This window comes from Vitis riparia, chromosome 13 (assembly GCF_004353265.1).
Source record: "Vitis riparia cultivar Riparia Gloire de Montpellier isolate 1030 chromosome 13, EGFV_Vit.rip_1.0, whole genome shotgun sequence".
NCBI classification, from domain to species: Eukaryota; Viridiplantae; Streptophyta; class Magnoliopsida; order Vitales; family Vitaceae; genus Vitis; species Vitis riparia.
In genome coordinates, this window is record NC_048443.1 from 3,420,337 (window position 1) to 3,437,910 (window position 17,574).

A 17,574-nucleotide genomic window follows, 5' to 3' on the forward strand; every position below is an offset into this window, starting at 1 on the left:
TTTCTAAAACAAAAATTAAAAACATACATTTGACAACAAAAAATTATTTTTTTATTTTCTGTTCTTAAAAGTAGAAAATAAGGTATTTTAAAAAAATACATTTTAATTGTTTTTTTGTTATTTTATTCAATAACTATTTTGAATAAAATATTTATCATACTTGGTTTTCAAGTTAAAAAGTTGTTTTACTTGTAAAGATAAAAAAATTTATTTTAAATGATGGTTTTCAAGCAGTTTAAGGCTTATTTGATAATTGTTTTTAAAAATAGTCTTTTGTTCTCTAAAACCAAAAATTTAAAAACACATTTGACAACAAAAAATTATTTTTTTATTTTATGTTCTTAAATGTAGAAAATAAGGTTTTTTTAAAAAAAATTAATTATTTTTTATTGTTTTTATTTGTTCTTTGAGGACTGCTTTAAAAATAATTATACAAATATATATAATGATTAAAAAATAAAACAATAGATATGAAAAAAAAAAAGCATATTAAAAAATATTAAAAATTGGTTAAAAATATTTTAGGTTTCCAAACAGATTTTCTTTTACAAAATATTAGAAAACGGTTTTCATAAGTATTCTCAAAAACTATTTTTTAAATCAATTTTTGAAAACAATTACCAAACAAACCCTTAACTTTTCCTCCTAAAACTTCATTCATTTTTTAACATCTCAATACAAATGGAGACAAATGACTTTAAGTTTTGATTTTTTTTTTCCTTCCAAAACTCAGTTTAATTTTTTGAAATAATTTTCCCTAATTATTTTTTTTTATATAAATTCAAGTACATCCTAAATAATCTTTTACAGATTCAGAATGATTTATCCCTTGTGCAATTAATTTTCTTGTCCAATACTATTAACAAATGAAAAGATTGGAATATGTTTAGCAATGTTTCTATTTGAAATGCTTTTACTCAAAATGTAAAAATGGTTTTTTTTAGAAATATTTTTGAGAGAATCACCTTTCAAATGCTCAAAGCACTAAATGATTTTTCAACTCTATAAGAATCCTTTCTAATCTTTTCGAAACTTTCATTTTTTTCCTTAAAAATGTTTTTTTATTATTAAAAAACCAATATAACCAAACAAATTCTTAAAATGTATTTGAAAATGTTTTTATTTGAAGTATTTTTAATGGAAGTATTTTTTCAAAAAGTGTTTTTAAGAGAATTACTTATCAAACACACTCTTCATAAAACAATACAAGTGATTTTTCAATACTATAATTGTTTTTTTTTTAATTTTTAAAAGTGTTTCTTAGTTTTTGCTAAACACTTAAAGCACTGTTTGACAATGATTTTATGAAATATTTTTAATTTTTCTAACACTTGAAAAATTTTATTTTTCAATATTATAAATGTTAAAAACACTTCTTAAAATCATTACCAAATGCATTTTAATGTCTTTTTAAAAAACATTTTTTTAGACTAAAAACATTTCTCTAAATGATTACTAAGAGTACGTTTAAGAGTGATTTTAAAAAACATTTTTAGTATTTTTAATACTTAAATAAAAAAAAATTTAAAGTGCTAGAAACGTTAAATTAGAAAGACTAGAAACATTTTTTAAAATCACTACCAAACGCACTCTAAATGAACTTTTATTAGCAAACAAGAATGAAGGCAAAATAGCCATAAACATAGAAAACATTGCTGAATGAGAAATTGATAATTATATGGCAACAGACGGTAAGTTTAAGCTTGTAAGGTTTGTTCCTTGTGGAATTTCCACATTCTGATATACTTGCCATTGTGTGTGGTCACCACCTTCTGCATTCCAACAGCCAAGCAGGTGATAGGAGGTCGACTGCTTTTAGGGATGCTGTCTATGAGTGTATCTTCTGTGATTCTCCTTCCTTTCTTCCTTTCGATGATGCTGTCGGTTTTCTGGGAGGAAGTTGGTGCTGGGCTATCATCCATGACACACCCTGAAACAACTTTACCTGTGTTCTGATCTAAAATGCGTAACACGCCGTCTATTCCGCCGGCTACTAATGTGGATGTGTCACTGCAGAGGTGTTGCATGGAGTATATAACATTTGGGCTGATTCGGTTCTCCCATAGCGGTCTCATTGTCCTGGAAAATGAAACAGAACAAGGTCAATCATTTACTTCTGTTGGGATTGATCATGAAACCGCAAGAATTGTCTGACAAGAAGGAACGCAGTTCAGAGAATGCAGGGAACTGGCAGATAAACATTCTATGACAGCTTTCTGATGAAAACATTCATTGCTAGCCATGTTGTGGGGATGGCATGTTGCTCTACTTAGAAATGGGTTAGTTTTTACACTGAAGAATGAGGGAATTTCATCGAACAAAAAGGTATTTGCTTAGAATTTATGTTGTTCTAGGCTAGAAGGTATAAATCAAGCTGTGCCAGTGGTGGGCTCGGGATTCTATTGGGTGGGTGGGGGACAAACTATACACGATTGGAACTTGAAAGAGGGAAAAGGTTGAAATCATGAATATGTGACAGGGGCATATGCCCACCCTTTGCTCTGCCAATGTCTTACATCTTAACTGTAAGGTTAACTGTTTAACAGTTTGCTAATTTAGCCATGACCACTTCATATTGGAAAATGGATTTACCAAGTGTTCAGGAAATGGATGAAATGCATTTTTTTTTACAGAAAATTAAAATCAGAACCTAAAAATAGGAAGTGCACAATTAGATCTGAGAGTTGAAATTCATGAAATATGGTATCCAAGTAGGATCCATAATGGCATACCTAAGGTCCCAACAAGATGCATATCCAGCAGTTGATCCGGCAAAGACTAGGTGAGAACGAGGGTTGAAGCACAAGGTTCTTATGCCTGACAAGAGAAGATGAAATCATGTTTACAGTAATGTCATCCCCAAATTAAAATGCTTTTATAAGTTTAATGGATAGATCCAAAAACAAATTAACTTCCCACAATGGCAGTTTCTTATTTTTTTTAAAAGCGCACTCACTTAAAGTAAAAAAAAAAAAGGTATTTGATTTTTGTTTCGTTTTTCTCTTTTAACAGGAAGTTGTCTTCACTTGTCACTTCCATATATGGCATGTAACCTATAATAATATGTATAGAAAGGCAGGAAAGCTATGAGAAAACGAGGACTTAAAATTAGAATTGTCATCACCAATGCAAAATGAAGTTAATATGAGAAATATACAAAAAGACCATAGTATAGCCACATGAGATAATGCTCAAAATTTTCTAACAGAGTAAGCATAGAATGCCACCTGTGGAATCAGTTGACCTTAGTTTAGCTATCTGCTGATCAGATGAAAGACCTGAAATTGTGATACTGCCGAGAGAGGAGCCACTAATAATACATTGATCATCACTTAAAGCTAAGCATCTTACTGGGCCAGAATGCATCCTGAAAATAGGAGATCGAAACCAAATATTATATGGCATTCATAGCATCACTAACATGTAACTGCTTTATATCCCCACCATATTTCAACAAGATTCATAAATAAGGCATAAAACTGATTTCTTGCTGCAATAGAGCCATGCAAGAAAGCAATGTTCTAACATATCAAAGTTACTTGAATAAGCTTAGCAAGTCACTTTCACTCACTTCAAAGTTGAAACTACTCATCCTACTAATAGAGGAAGTAAATAAAACACTCCATCTCAAGTGAGAAATGTGGTCTCGATAAGGATTGTTACCAACCATCTGACCCAGTAGAGTTAGTAACACTATGCCTTGAGTTGCTTCCAATTCCCAGTCACATCAATTGCCTCCACACACATTTATAAGTGATAAAGTACAGCTAGAACACGATTTGAATTCCAAAATAGCCAAAACCCACTACCATTTCCATCTAAATAGTTCAGACAAAATCCCTGTAAGTTTCTGAGCCAAGTGGAATCTTCTTTTTCCTCTCCATAGGTCTTTTACATTTTCACAGAGACAGTTCAGATTGTGGTTTATGGTTACCTAAGTGGATATAGGTGTTCTTATATTAGTTAGCTCCTGTTCTTTCTGTCAATGTTATTCTCAGAATGTGTTGCATGGTTTTCTCAGACAAAGGAAATGATAGTGGATTTGTTGGCATAGGACATCTAGTGTCTCACTGCATAGAGGGTGTATTTACCAGAATAAGGGCAAAGAAACAAAAAAAAATTGATTGGAATATTTACTCAAGTCAGCCATCATGACTGTGTACAATGTGGACACTGGTGAAACTAAATTAAACACCAAACTTCAGCTCAACACATAGCAAAGCCCTAATCATGGATCACAACATTTCCACTGTTTTTGTCTTTGCCTTGGGTGATAGTTCTGGGATGGGGCTCCTCTGTTAGGGGCTATGGTTGGGTGTTTCTAGTGAACTTAAACAAATTTTTTTTTTTTTGACCAAAAGAAAAAACAGCATAGCTTCATTCTCACAACATCACTAATGTAAAGAAGGAATTCAAAAGGAAGGATAACAGGTCCTTACACAATATACAATAATAGAAAGATGGGAAAAGAGACTTTCTACTTCTCTGATGTGTTTTTCTTCTTTATAATTCTTCTATTTCTATTAGTTTTTTTTTTTGATAAGCGAGGGCAGAATATATATTAAAGAAGGCCGAAAAGCCGCACCGCATACAGGAAGTATACAAAGCAGCCACAAGGCCAAAAAAACAAAAACAGGAACACCTCACCAGCCCTTAGGGGACCGCTACCCACTCCAAGAAGCCTAAAAGCGAAGAGGACTCCTCTCCCCTATACAACTTAGCCCAACTCCACAGACTACAAACAAAAGAATTCTTAAGAGTCTGAATAGCCAAAAGACCCCCTCTAAAAGCTAACCTATTTCTTTCCTTCCACACCGTCCAAAAAATACATAACGGAATGGTCTTCCATATCTTCTTTCTTTTTTTACCCACAAAAGGGCCCCGCCAACAGAACAACGCCTCTTTGACCTTCTCTGGAAACACCCACTGAACCCCAAATAAGGTAAAGGCGATTTCCCAAAGGGCCCTAACCACTGTATAGTGTAAAAGAATGTGATTTACATTTTCCTCTTCACAACCACACAAAAAACAACGATTTGGAAGCTGCCACCCACGCTTTTGCAGCCTATCCAACGTGAGGATTTTTTCCCAAGTAGCCTTCCACGCAAAAAAAGCCACTTTGGTTGGGACCTTATCTACCCAAATATTTTTTCCCGGAAAGGCGAGAGGATTAGGGGCTGCCAGCAAATTGTAAGCCACCCGAATTCGAAAACTGGCAGAATCCCCTCCTTTCCAAAGCACTGAGTCCTCCTCTGGGGTTACCTTGATGTCCCTTAGCAAGAAGAGCAAGTCTTCTATTAACACCAGCTCCCAATCGTTAGAATCTCTAGCCAATCTGAGATTCCACCCTCCTTGGCCAAGCCTTGGGTCCCACACATCATTCACCAATTCATCACTGCACACTGCCAAGGCAAAAATCTGGGGAAACGCTTGGGATAGCGCTTCGTTGCTGCACCAATGATCAGTCCAAAACATAATCTTAGTCCCCCTTCCCACCTTGAACTTCATGTTATTCCAACACCAGCTCATCTCCTTCAAAATCTCCTTCCAAACTCCCACTCCAAAGGGCCCTCGAACTTCCTTAGATTTCCAACCACAACCCTCCAACCCATGCTTCACCCCAATCACCTTCTTCCACAAGACATCCTTTTCAACGGCAAATCTCCAAATCCACTTGCCCAATAAGGCCTTGTTCAGTAACCCCATCCTCCTAATACCAAGACCCCCCTTTTCCTTTTGAGTACACACCACCTTCCAATTAATTGAATGGATTTTCCTACCCGTGCTTCCCCCTCCCCAAAGAAAATCTCTTTGTAATTTCTCAAGCCTTTTAACCACTGACTTAGGAATTCTGAAGATGGACATTTGATAGATGGGAATGCTGGCCAAGGTACTCTTAATAAGGGTGATTCTCCTGCCCTTAGACAAGTATTGTCTTTTCCAAAGGGCAAGTCTTCTCCTCATTCTTTCCTCCACCCCGTCCCACGTGGACAAGGCCTTATGCCGGGCCCTAAGGGGCAGCCCCAAATATTTAACCGGAAAGCTTCCAATTCTGCAGCCTAATTCCATCGCCATTTCCTCAATATTATCAATCTCCCTTACTGGAATAAGCTCACTCTTGGCCAGATTGATCCTAAGCCCAGAAGCCGCCTCAAACCATGCCAAAATCCATCCAAGATGAGTTAATTAATCCTTACTAGCCTCGCAGAAGAGAATAGTGTCATCTGCAAAGAGCAGATGAGACACCATAATCTCCGCATCCCCTCTACCTTTTAGCCTACAACCAGAAATGAAGTTCCCTTGCACTGCTCGCCTAATGAGTGCACTCAACACTTCCATGCCCAAGATAAAAAGATAAGGAGAAATTGGGTCTCCTTGACGCAGACCCTTAGAGCTGGAGAAGAAGCCTTCTGGTACCTCGTTAATAAGGACAGAAAATTTTGCCGTTGAGAAACACCACCACATCCATTCCATCCAACGCGACCCAAAGCCCATCTTTTTCAAGACCTTCATAAGGAAGCTCCAGCTGATGCTGTCGTAGGCTTTCTCAATATCCAATTTACACACCAGCCCCTTATTTTTCCTCTTCTGCCAATAGTCAACCACCTCATTAGCTATAAGGGAGGCGTCTAGAATTTGTCTCCCCCTCACAAACGCGTTCTGATCAGCTGAAACCACCTTATCTAACACCATTTTCAGCCTATTGGCCAACACTTTGGCCATAAGCTTGTACAGCCCCCCTAGTAGACTAATAGGCCGAAACTCCCCTAGGTCCTCAGCCCCACCTTTTTTTGGAATGATGACCAAGAAAGTAGAATTCAGACTTTTGGCAAAAGACTTCTGATCGTAAAATTCCTTGAACAGCTCTACTACCTCCTCCTTAACGAAGTCCCAACAAGCTTGCCAAAAGGCCACGGTAAACCCATCCGGGCCTGGGGCCTTATCGCCGTTCATATCTATCAAAGCAGAGAATATTTCTTCTTCAGTAAAGGGGACCTCCAAAGCTTCAGCTTCATTAAGGTCAAGACTTTTAAGATGCAGACCCTCTAAGTCGGCTCTCCACCCTGGGTCTTCCCTTAGCTGGTGCTGAAAGGCCTTGACAATCCCCTCCCTCACTTCCTGCTCCTCAACCAATTCCACCCCATTTATTTTAATTCTGTCCAAAAAGTTATTTCTCCAATGGGCACTAGCCATCTTGTGAAAAAACACTGTATTCTTATCCCCTTCTCTAAGCCACAACTCCCTAAACACTTGTCGCCAATGGGCTTCTTCCAAAAGAACCCACTTTTTGAAGTTCTCCTTAGCTTCATTTTTCAGATCTGTTTCTCTTTCTGAGAGGTCCCTACCACTTTCCACCCTGTCCCAAAATTCAATTTGTCGAAGGGCTGAGCTTTTGTTCACTTCCACTTTACCAAAAACATCCCTGTTCCACACTTTAATTTTCTCCTTCATCTCCTTCATCTCCTTTATTTTAGCAGTCATTCTAAAACTAGCCCTTCCTCCTCTTGCCCCTCCCTGCCACCATTCCCGAAGGAGCTCCTTAAACCCATCCACTTTGAGCCACATGTTTTCAAACCTGAACGGAGAGGGTCCCCGGCTCATCCCGCCCCCCTTCAACAATATGGGGAAGTGGTCAGAGGTAGGCCTAGGAAGCCTACACTGAATAGCCCCCCTGAAAATATCTAGCCAACACTGGGTTACCAGGAAGCGATCCAATCTAGCCCAAGTCTGGTTGCTCCTGCCCCCACTCCAAGAAAACACACCCCCCTGCAAAGGAAGATCAATGAGAGCAAGATCATCCACCACCTGAGCAAACCTACGCATTGCTCCATTAAGGCTACCCTGCCTGCTCCTATCCCTTTGAGATAAAGTGACATTAAAGTCCCCTCCTAAACACCAAGGCTCGTCCCATATTCCCCTTATCGCTCCTAACTCCTCCCACAAAGCCTCCCTCTCCTTCCTGTTACACAGCCCATAAACTCCAGTAAATATCCAAACCACTCCATCTTCAACATTCTTCAACCTACACGATATAGAGAAATTACCCACCTCCATCTCCAACAGCTCCAAAGATCTCTTATCCCAGCAAACCAAAATACCACCCGCTGAGCCTTGGGCTCCCATAGCTCCCCAATCGAGAAACCTCCCAGAGCCCAGGCTCCTCACCACCCCCTCTGTCATAGTCTGAATTTTCGTCTCCTGAATACAAACTAAATCCGCCCTTTGACTCCTGATCATGGCCTTAATCACTTTCCTTTTGGAGCTATCATTAGCTCCCCGAACATTCCAACTCACCAACCTTAACTTCATAAGACAGCTGGAGACTGGCCCCCTCTTCCTTGCACAATACCTTTCTGCTTCCTCCCCCCTTCATAATTGATGGAACATTCAAGTCTCTTCAGTTCCCTCTCAAATTTCGAATTTTCTAAAAGAGATTTGCTGTGCACTTTTTCCCTTCTTTTTCTGATTTTGACCATGAAATCCAAAATATCCTTCTCTAATCCCACTGTTGAAAACCCCAAGAATTGACTGAACCTTGCCAACTCACTCTCCTCCCAGCTGGCCTCCCTCCTATCCCTGACTTCTGGAACCGTCTCACCAGCAAGATAGAGTTCCTTTCCATTGGTTCCCATCGCGCCATTATTATCTTCCAATAGCTCCCAGCGATCCACAATCTTCAGCGCTGAAGACATCCTTCCAATCATCCTCCAGTCTAGAAATTCCCTCTGGGATGCGTCCAAAACCGCCCCAGAATGGTCGTAATACTCCCCCGGTGGAGTCCGACCAGAAAAATAAGAAGGGGGAGAAGGAGAAACACACACCAACGGCCCAAAGAAGTTAGAGGCATTCCCATACCTCAAGGCTTTCTCCATTAAAGCGTCATCTGTCTTCGAGTTCTCCTCCAAGCTTTGCTTCTTAGCCGAAGGCCTCCACAGTCCATCCGTCACCAATAGAAACGACCAGGACTGGTCAAAGCCCCCCACAGAGCTTGGGCCTGACCCATTTAAGGAATGGGCCCCCCTCAGATAGGCGTCGACCATGTTAAAGTCCAGAGATGAGTCTAGGCCTCGAACCCCCAGCCCAACCCCTCCGATCAGCTTCTTCGAGGCCCGCCCATAATCAAGTTTCAGCCCAAGATGAGACGGCCCAGACTCGCAAGGAGAGGTCGTGGGCAGGAAGGGCCCAGAGGCATCAGAAGGCCCAAGGGCCCACTGCGGCATCAACCCACACGATTCGTGGGGCCCATCCAACACCAAGCCCGAGTCCGGATCCGCAGCCTGACTCGACCCAGAGGACTGCCCCTCGTCCCATCGTCAGACTGCAGCCGAACCTCGAGACTTGGACCACCTACCAACCCCCTCACGCGCCCACCCGCGCGTGCAGTGACTTCACCCCCAACCTCGCCTTTTGAGACAAGCTTGTTTTTGCCCTTTCTTTCCCTTGCCATTCTCACAGCAGGTTTGATTTCCCACCAAAGAGTCAGCTCATAGCAAAACTCTTCGGTCCAAACTTCCACTACGTTGGGGGGCCTCTCCTCGTTGAGCTTCACCAAGATCCTTGCCCACTGCAAATCTTCCAACGTCTCCGTCTGAGAGTCGATATCGAGGAACCCCCCACAGCCATCCCCTATTCTCCTCAGAATATCCCGTTCCCATAGTGAGACTGGCAGTCCCACAATACGCACCCAAGCCTCGCTCCTCTTTTCCCCCTCCAGCAGACACTCCCTCTCTGGCCTCCATTTTTCCAGACTGAGAGGAGACCCCGCGCACGAGAAACCCCCAATTTTTAGGGCTTTCCCTGCTTCAGCCAGAACCTCAAATTCTAATAGGACTTTGCCCCTTTCCAGCTTCGCAATTCCTAAATTACCCTTCAAACTCCAACATTTCGCCAAGTTTGTCCCCTAACCTCTCAGGTTGTCCCCTTTCCCAGAGCTAGGGTTCCAGCTTCCCACCAAGCAGTGAACCAGCTTCTCCATATTCCGGCTCAACTCCCTCTTGCATAGCTCCACCCTCACCACTGCGGTCTCTCTTTCTTTTGACTGCATCGCTATTTCCGCATAGGTTTTCCCCATTGCTGACCTCAGCAGCATCGCGCCCTTTTTTTGTAAGCTCTCTTCTCTGACGTAACACCCCAGACGGCGTAGCATCTCCGCCATTAACACCCAACCACTCTTGTCTCCTCTGCCCTTCGGGATATAAATGCTAAACCTTTTATTTTCCAAATCTGTAACCCCTAACCTTATGAACAGCCCCCCCTTATTTTGATCTCGCACCATAAGATAGGACCTCCCACTGTCCTTCCACTTCCTTTCCCAGGTTCCAGATCCTGCGTTCTCAATACAAGACTCCAGACCATCAATGAAGCACCCAATGCTATTCGGTTCCAACCTGATCCACGAGGAGACTCCTCCTTTCCTTTCTACAATCGAGGCTTGTACCTTGCCTTTCTGCTCCCTCACCTCTACATCAAACCATTTCGACTCCACTCCAAAACTTCCCTTTTTGGCCCTGCTCCTAACCCCCACGAAACCGTCGCCTTCTGCATCTAACCTTGTTTCGCCCTCTAGCCCTTCTGGAGCTCGCCGCTCACCTCGCTCCCTTCCATCGCTCTCACCCTCTCTCACACTCTCTCGCTCATGTTGGGTAGTTCAAGTAACAGGATTAAGGTTTTTAATTCTCTTAAAAGACCCTTGTTCCCAGTTCAACCTACCCATCACTTGTTAAAGAAAGAAACCTTCATTAACAGTCTTAGATGGCTATACCCTTGTTTCTCACAAAAAAGGTAAGTTAACCATTTTTTCTAAATAAAATATTTAATTGAATATTTTAAGTAACTATAAATGAATTGTAAGCTTTATTGATATTGTAAAATGTTAATGGTGGGAGAATTCAGTTCAATCCCTAAGTTTTGATTCAAAGGAATTTTTTTATTTTTTTGATAGGTTCGATTCAAAGGAGTGTTAACAATGCTTTGGACTTCAATATAGGGAATATACTTGAAGCCTTAGATCACACAAGAGATCATTAAAGTTTGAGATTGACTCCATTATTTGAGAATTAAATTTTAAATTAAACACCAGTTAAAGAGACATGTTATCAACAAATGAATTAAATGAAAAATGTAGCTTCTTTGCTCAGCAGATGAGTCAAGAATCTCAGCTACAAGTCCAAATATGTCCATAATAATACCTGTAGCTATCACTTTCAAGAATAAAAGAGTAACGGATTCAACCACAAACCTATATTTAGAAATTAACGTTTGATAAAAATATTAAAGAACAAGACATAGAAGAACCAAGCAATTTCTGGCAGTGCGTACCTAATGATTCGAGAACATTTCCTACTGTACATATCAAAGACTCGAGCTGTTCCATCCTCACACCCAACCACGGCCTCTGGATCTATGTAGCTACAAGGAGAGAAAAATGTGAATGTGTTTTTCAGATAACAAAAGCAAATATCATCTCACTGCAAAATCCTAAATGCTAATCAAATAAAATATATTTAAGGAGCAAGAAAAGTTTATGAACTCGATGGAAAACAATCATAAATTGCATCTACATTTAATATGAATTGTTACCATGCACGTGCAGGTTTGTGGAGTGAACCCACCCTGTTAAACTGAAAGTTTTGATTGGTGCTATTTTTCACACACACACAAAAGAAAAGGGAAACATGTTCTGAGCCTTCATGACAATTATCTATAACAGATATTATGGTAAATTGGGTGTTAATTCATAATCTATAGTAGTTCTCCCTCACTTTTGTTTTTTTTTCCTTTTTTTGGAATTAATGACTACCTCACCACCACCATCTCAATGCAACTTCCCAGGACTGTATGACCTTCCCACTCCCCCAAAATCCAAACCTCCTTTCCACTCACTGACATGACTACTACATTACTGCAAACCAATAGATGCTAATTTATTTAGATAGTAAGGAATCTATCAGTAACACTTTCCTATATGTGCTTGCTTTGCAGGCTGATGAAAATGAAGGCTGCTGTACCAATGCATTCACCATCAAAGATGAAGTAATACACCTATTGTCCATATGAGCAGAGAAAAGAACAGATAGCAACCATATTCAGAAATAAAAAGACCCAATACTTACAATAAATAACAGAGTCTTGTGTAGGATATAGTTCAAAAGCAATCTACATTAAGATTAATACACTTCAAAGACAGCCAATAATCCTGCAAGGCTTTCTATTGGCACCTCTTATACAAGAAGAAAGTGCATATTCAGACAAGTCGAGTAAAATTCCTTGATTTTAACCCAGCAATGTATATCTTCAAAGATTTTGGCTTGCCTATAATGCTGACTGCATAGAAGGTTGTACAAGCTAATTTGGTTCACATTGATATGCAACTAATTCTAAAGAAATATTAATAGCAATCAAGATACTGAAAAAATCTGTCCACGCACCGCATGCATAAACCCTTCATAAACGTGCCTTCACGTGAGGGAAAAATACTTCTTTTACCATTGCGCCTCCATATGCATATACGAGTCCCTATCAAACCAACAATCTACAGGAAGAAGTTCAAAGAAATTAGTAGTTACAAAGAGAACAGGGCCTTTTATATTTTCATAAAATCAACCTTATCAATAAACCACAAAGTAACAGCATTTGATTCCTTCAATTTACCTTATTCTCATCAAAATCAAAATCAACTAGAGGAGCCAAATTTGGCAGGAAATGCTCTTCCAAACATTTGTAGCTTTCTAATGACCAGAGACGCACAACCTAGCATAATTGCCATGAAAAGATTAGTTGAATAAGGTGCATATTAAACCCAGCAGAGGCAAGCAAAATTGCATTTCCACAAAGCAACACGCACACACACATATATAGAGAGAGACAGAGAGAGAGATTTTGCTTTGCAAGATAAAATATAAGCAAATACCAGCTAAAAAGGCATCACCTGTGCACAAAAAAGCAAGGATTGCAGCCACTAAGAAGTGAAATGGCATGCTAATATAACCTTGTCAAAACATGGTAAGAACATATCTGAAGAGCTACAGATGAAAAAGAATCTGAACATATTGGCAGAGAGAAATATTTGCAGCCATTAAGAAGTGATATGACAAAACGCTAAGGCCAATAACAGGCTGAGGTTGTCAGAACAAACATGATGACCAATTATGCATCACAAGAAAATATATTGTCCTTGCTTGATGGATATCATCAGCAGACCCCGAATGGTTGGGACATGGCTCTACAGTCAACTATTGGTACAGTAGTGTAATCTAACAGAAACATAGTAACAGAACAATATCTGATTGGCAAAGTGATCAACAAGTTAGCACCATACTCCAGGTATTAGAGCAAGCAATTAGAATACAAAGGTCAATACTGCCCTTCTAATGGTCCACATTAGAAGATCACAGAGCTCTTCTCAAGGTTCTTATTACCTACTTTTGTCCTTACCACATTTAATCCACCATCCAAACAAACAGTACTGACCAGTGACCAGTAGGACTTTATCATCTATAAGACACATACTCCAATTAGACAATCAAAATGTTCCTTTACAAGTTTTTGATGGATTCTGCCTTCAGATTTGAAAGCAAAATAGAGGAAATATTGAAGAATATTGAATTAGTATAATAAATGCAAGTCGGGCACAATAGATTCTCATAACAGCATCTTGTGACGATGTAACCTTGAAGATTACTGAAATCTTTCATTTGACTGTGATGCACCTGGATCAGATTTAATGAGAGTATGATTCTCTATATGAATTATCATAAACATAGAGCCTTTAGGATCATAAAAGATGATTAGTGCTACTGTAGATTGTGCCCTAACTCAAGGTAGTCCTCACTTCAGAAGCAGGGGCACTTTTTTCTTTTGGGGGCAGTTTATACTCCACTACATGTAGCCTTATATGATGGTCAATGTTATCAAAGGCGATCGCCTGGGTCGCCTAGGCCATTAGGCCAGGCAGAGTAGATAAAAGTCGCCTTTTGAAGGCCTAGGCAAGGTGACTTCAAAGAGGCAACGCTTAGGCAATTGCCTTGGGATAAGGCACAAGGCATAGAGGCGGTCGCCTTTGACCATGAATTAAGATTAAACATACTTAGATTATAATTTCATTCAATCTAACATTGGATAAAACAAAGTATAAGATAAAATATTATATGATCAATCATAGAGATAATAAGATGGAGGGTTATCAATCTAGTGTTGATGGAAGTAATGACAATTTTAATTTTAATAATGACTATGATGATGATGTCTAAAGCTTCTCTAGAATGTTCAATCTATTTTGTTTTTTATTTTGCTTTTTAGATGTTTGAAAAATTAGAATATACATTTAGATAGGATGAATATCTTTAAACAATATGATGTTTTTTATAATATGGGGTATAATATTTAACACTTTCAATAATTATTACTATTTTGTTAATTTTATAAGATATCGTGAGTAATGAAAAATTAATAGTGTTGATTGTTGAAAACAACACTTATATTGGTTGAATATCGAATAGATAAATATATGTATATTTTTTATCGCCTTAGTATAGTTAGGCTATCGCCTTATTTTTCGCCTTTCGCCTTTCGCCTTAGGCCAAAAGGAGTCTTATCACCTTGATATCACCTTTTGCTTTTGACAACACTGATGAAGGCTCCCAACTTATTACAAATAGCCCCTTTTTGCTATTTCTGAAACAACTCTAGCTCTACTCTATGTAGCTCTTCAACTGACTTGAACCTGGGATACAGAACATGCTCTGACACCACATGTTACATAATCTTGACTAACATGCCAAAAAAAATCTTGACTATCATACCAAAAACCCCTTTGCAATTACTTTCTATATTTTCCAATTCTAAACTTGTTTGCCAATCTAATCAAGTAAAATTTTGTTGTATGAATGGAAAAGTCAAAATTGACTTGCAAATCAAATATAATCCTGAGAAAGCCCATGTAGTTTCATACCTTATCACCTACACCAGTAAGAATCAAGCCCATCTTCATTCGACACTGGCCAGCCCTAATAGGAAGCAAGATTAGAAAAATGATTCACACATGCAACCTGTAGATGTTACTTAAAATATTCAGTAAAACCTCTAATTTTTTTTTTTTTAAATGGCAATAAATAGTAATATTTTTTTAGAAACTGTGTAAAATTGGCAGCAATTAATTAACTAGGCATGGAATATGGAACAATGAGGTAATTTATATTTGGATTTTCATAAGAACTATGCCTATCAAGAAAAATATTTCCATTACTATTGCTAATGTTCCCAAGGAAAGGCATTCACACCTTATCTTACAGCAAAAGAATTAAGGATAGGATCTTGAAACACAAATTGCTTAAGCACTTATTTCCAAATGACAAAATTAAGAAAACAACAAAATAAATGGGAAAAGAGAGGAACAAATACTTTACCTGACTGAGTGACCTTTCCATTGTTCAATGTCAATGAGACCTTGTAAAGACAATCTATGATGCTCCATAGCTAGCTGCTCTATGCATACCTTCAGGGATTTCTCTGAGCAATGAGATGTACTGGAACGCCCTATGGAACCACCTTGTTGCTTGTGATATAAAATTTGTAATAACTTGGACTTATTGATGATTTTATTCCTATGGAGAAAAGAAGATTGTAATTTATTAGAACAGTTATAAGAACATCATAATTTAATTTCCATGAATGTTTCACAAATCCATATATTTTCTAATCGGCAATTAGTTATCTTCATTAGTATACTACTACATTGGATGAAATATAATCGGATTCAAATATTTGTTATTGATTCATGTCAAAAAGAAACAATTTGAGTAGAGGGTTTATCATCATTATCATCAATCCATGTTATCATAACTATATTATGTGTCCAATACTTACAGAATATTGCGAATGAAATTATAAATTGAAACAAAAATAACTCATTTTCAGTAATCGACGGTAGGTTATAAACAAATATGTCGAACCCAAAAAGTTAAGAAGCATTGCTCATACTTAATATAGCCTCGGACAATTAACCCATCAGGTTATTGCTCATTATTCTATCGTAGGTGAAACAGCCGGTGCACATTCCAATTATATCAGGACTAATTCCTACCCAGCATGAGTATCTTGAACAACCCATAATTTATAGATTATAGAAGGACCAATAATCCATGTCACTGTTACTACAATGTAATGCTGATTTAGTGAATTTTTTGTAGTCATAATCAAATATCTTCTACTTTAAAATTACACAAAGCCCAATTTAGATTTGAAAGTCCCAAGCATGTCACAATACAAAGCCATAGATAAACTCCAGACAGAACACTAACTGCATAGATAGATTCCCAAATGACTTAAATTAAATACAAGCTTTCCATTTTTCCTCCGGTTGGCAGCTGAAAAAACGTAGGAAAACAAACGAAAACCAAAACTTCAAATTTCATATTTCTCATAACTGAGGAACTAAAGTGCAGACTGTATTTCTTACTACAGACCATTTTTTGGTTCGCTCAGACAAAAGTCAAAAATTTATTTACTTTTGGAATATAGAAAAATTTTCTTTTCGTGAATCTACTTCCTTCCTATGCTTTTCCTTTGATTTCTCGGAAACCAAACGGACCAGACGAGAATTTAAAAATTTTAAAAACCAAAACGAGGATGAAAACAAAGCGTCACCAGGATTTGCAAACGGCGGAACAACGAACTAGGTCGAAGAGATCGAGAAGCACGAAAATCATGCAGAGAATATCGTGAGCGAGGCTTGTGGCTGGAACTCTCGAGCTCATCCTCTTCTGGGCCTGTGACTGGCCGTCCGCGGTGGTCCCGTCCATCCCTTCGTAGCCAGGGAGTTTTCCGGCGATAGATAGAACAAACGTGGGGCAGCGCTTCTCTTGAGACAATCCTAAAGTTTTTCAGAAAAGCGTACTTTGAAATTGGGGCGGGCAAAACTTTGGGCCTTGTTCTCCCTAGCCCAAATCACTAGTGAAGTCTGGACAGACTGGACTCAAGTTTACATAATTTTCTGAGTGGGCTTGTGCTCCCACAAGTGGACAGGACTAGAAAAACCAAAACAGTGGACAGAACAAAAAGGCCCAAAAAACAATACTTAGATTTATTTATTTATTTTTTTAAATTTTAATATTTTCTAAGTAAGTTTCAAATATTCTGTTTATCTCCATATTATTCAAATAGAATTATGATCCAGATGACATAAATTCAATAGAATATATAACTGTCTTAATGTTTTTATTTTTTCATATTACTATATATATAAATTATATCAATTGGAGTCATAGAAATCTTCAAATTTATATCAATTACAAATTAATTTTTTTAGTCACTTATTAAAAATGTAATAAAACTCTTAAAATCTAAATTATATAAATAAGTGCTTACTATACCATAATGATAGGAATATGAAATATTAGTTAAATAAATTATATATAGACTAAGGTGGTGTTTGTTTTCCAGCTGAATAAAAAAAAGTCAAAATAAGATGGTATTTGTTTTTTGACTAAATAGAAAAAGACAAAATATTTGACTTTTTCTAATAAGGTAAAAGTAAGAAGTTGATATCAATCAAAATAACTAAATTGAAACTATTAA

General features: G+C 38.2%; 1 protein-coding gene across 1 annotated transcript; it reads right to left on the reverse strand.

Annotated features, from left to right (window-relative positions):
* Nucleotides 1–1,578: 1,578 nt before the first annotated feature.
* LOC117929052 (F-box/WD-40 repeat-containing protein At3g52030) lies at nucleotides 1,579–16,853 on the reverse strand. The gene is made up of 9 exons (XM_034849242.1): nucleotides 16,645–16,853; nucleotides 15,405–15,602; nucleotides 14,951–15,005; nucleotides 12,652–12,750; nucleotides 12,429–12,532; nucleotides 11,320–11,409; nucleotides 3,228–3,367; nucleotides 2,733–2,817; nucleotides 1,579–2,079 (listed from the first exon to the last, which is right to left on the reverse strand). The coding sequence occupies exons 1-9, from the start codon at nucleotides 16,797–16,799 to the stop codon at nucleotides 1,698–1,700; spliced, it is 1,308 nt and encodes a 435-aa protein (XP_034705133.1). The 5' UTR covers nucleotides 16,800–16,853; the 3' UTR covers nucleotides 1,579–1,697.
* Between the last annotated feature and the right edge of the window lie 721 nt (nucleotides 16,854–17,574).

Bases quoted from the DNA above. Each gene is read 5' to 3' on its own strand.
- LOC117929052 (XM_034849242.1), bottom strand. From the start codon at position 16,799: ATGGACGGGACCACCGCGGACGGCCAGTCACAGGCCCAGAAGAGGATG. The intron at 11,410-12,428 runs GTGCGTGGACAG...CTCTCCTTGTAG, and splicing joins ATGAAGGGTTTATGCATGCG to CTACATAGATCCAGAGGCCG. The intron at 3,368-11,319 runs GTACGCACTGCC...TCCTATTTTCAG, and splicing joins AAATGTTCTCGAATCATTAG to GATGCATTCTGGCCCAGTAA.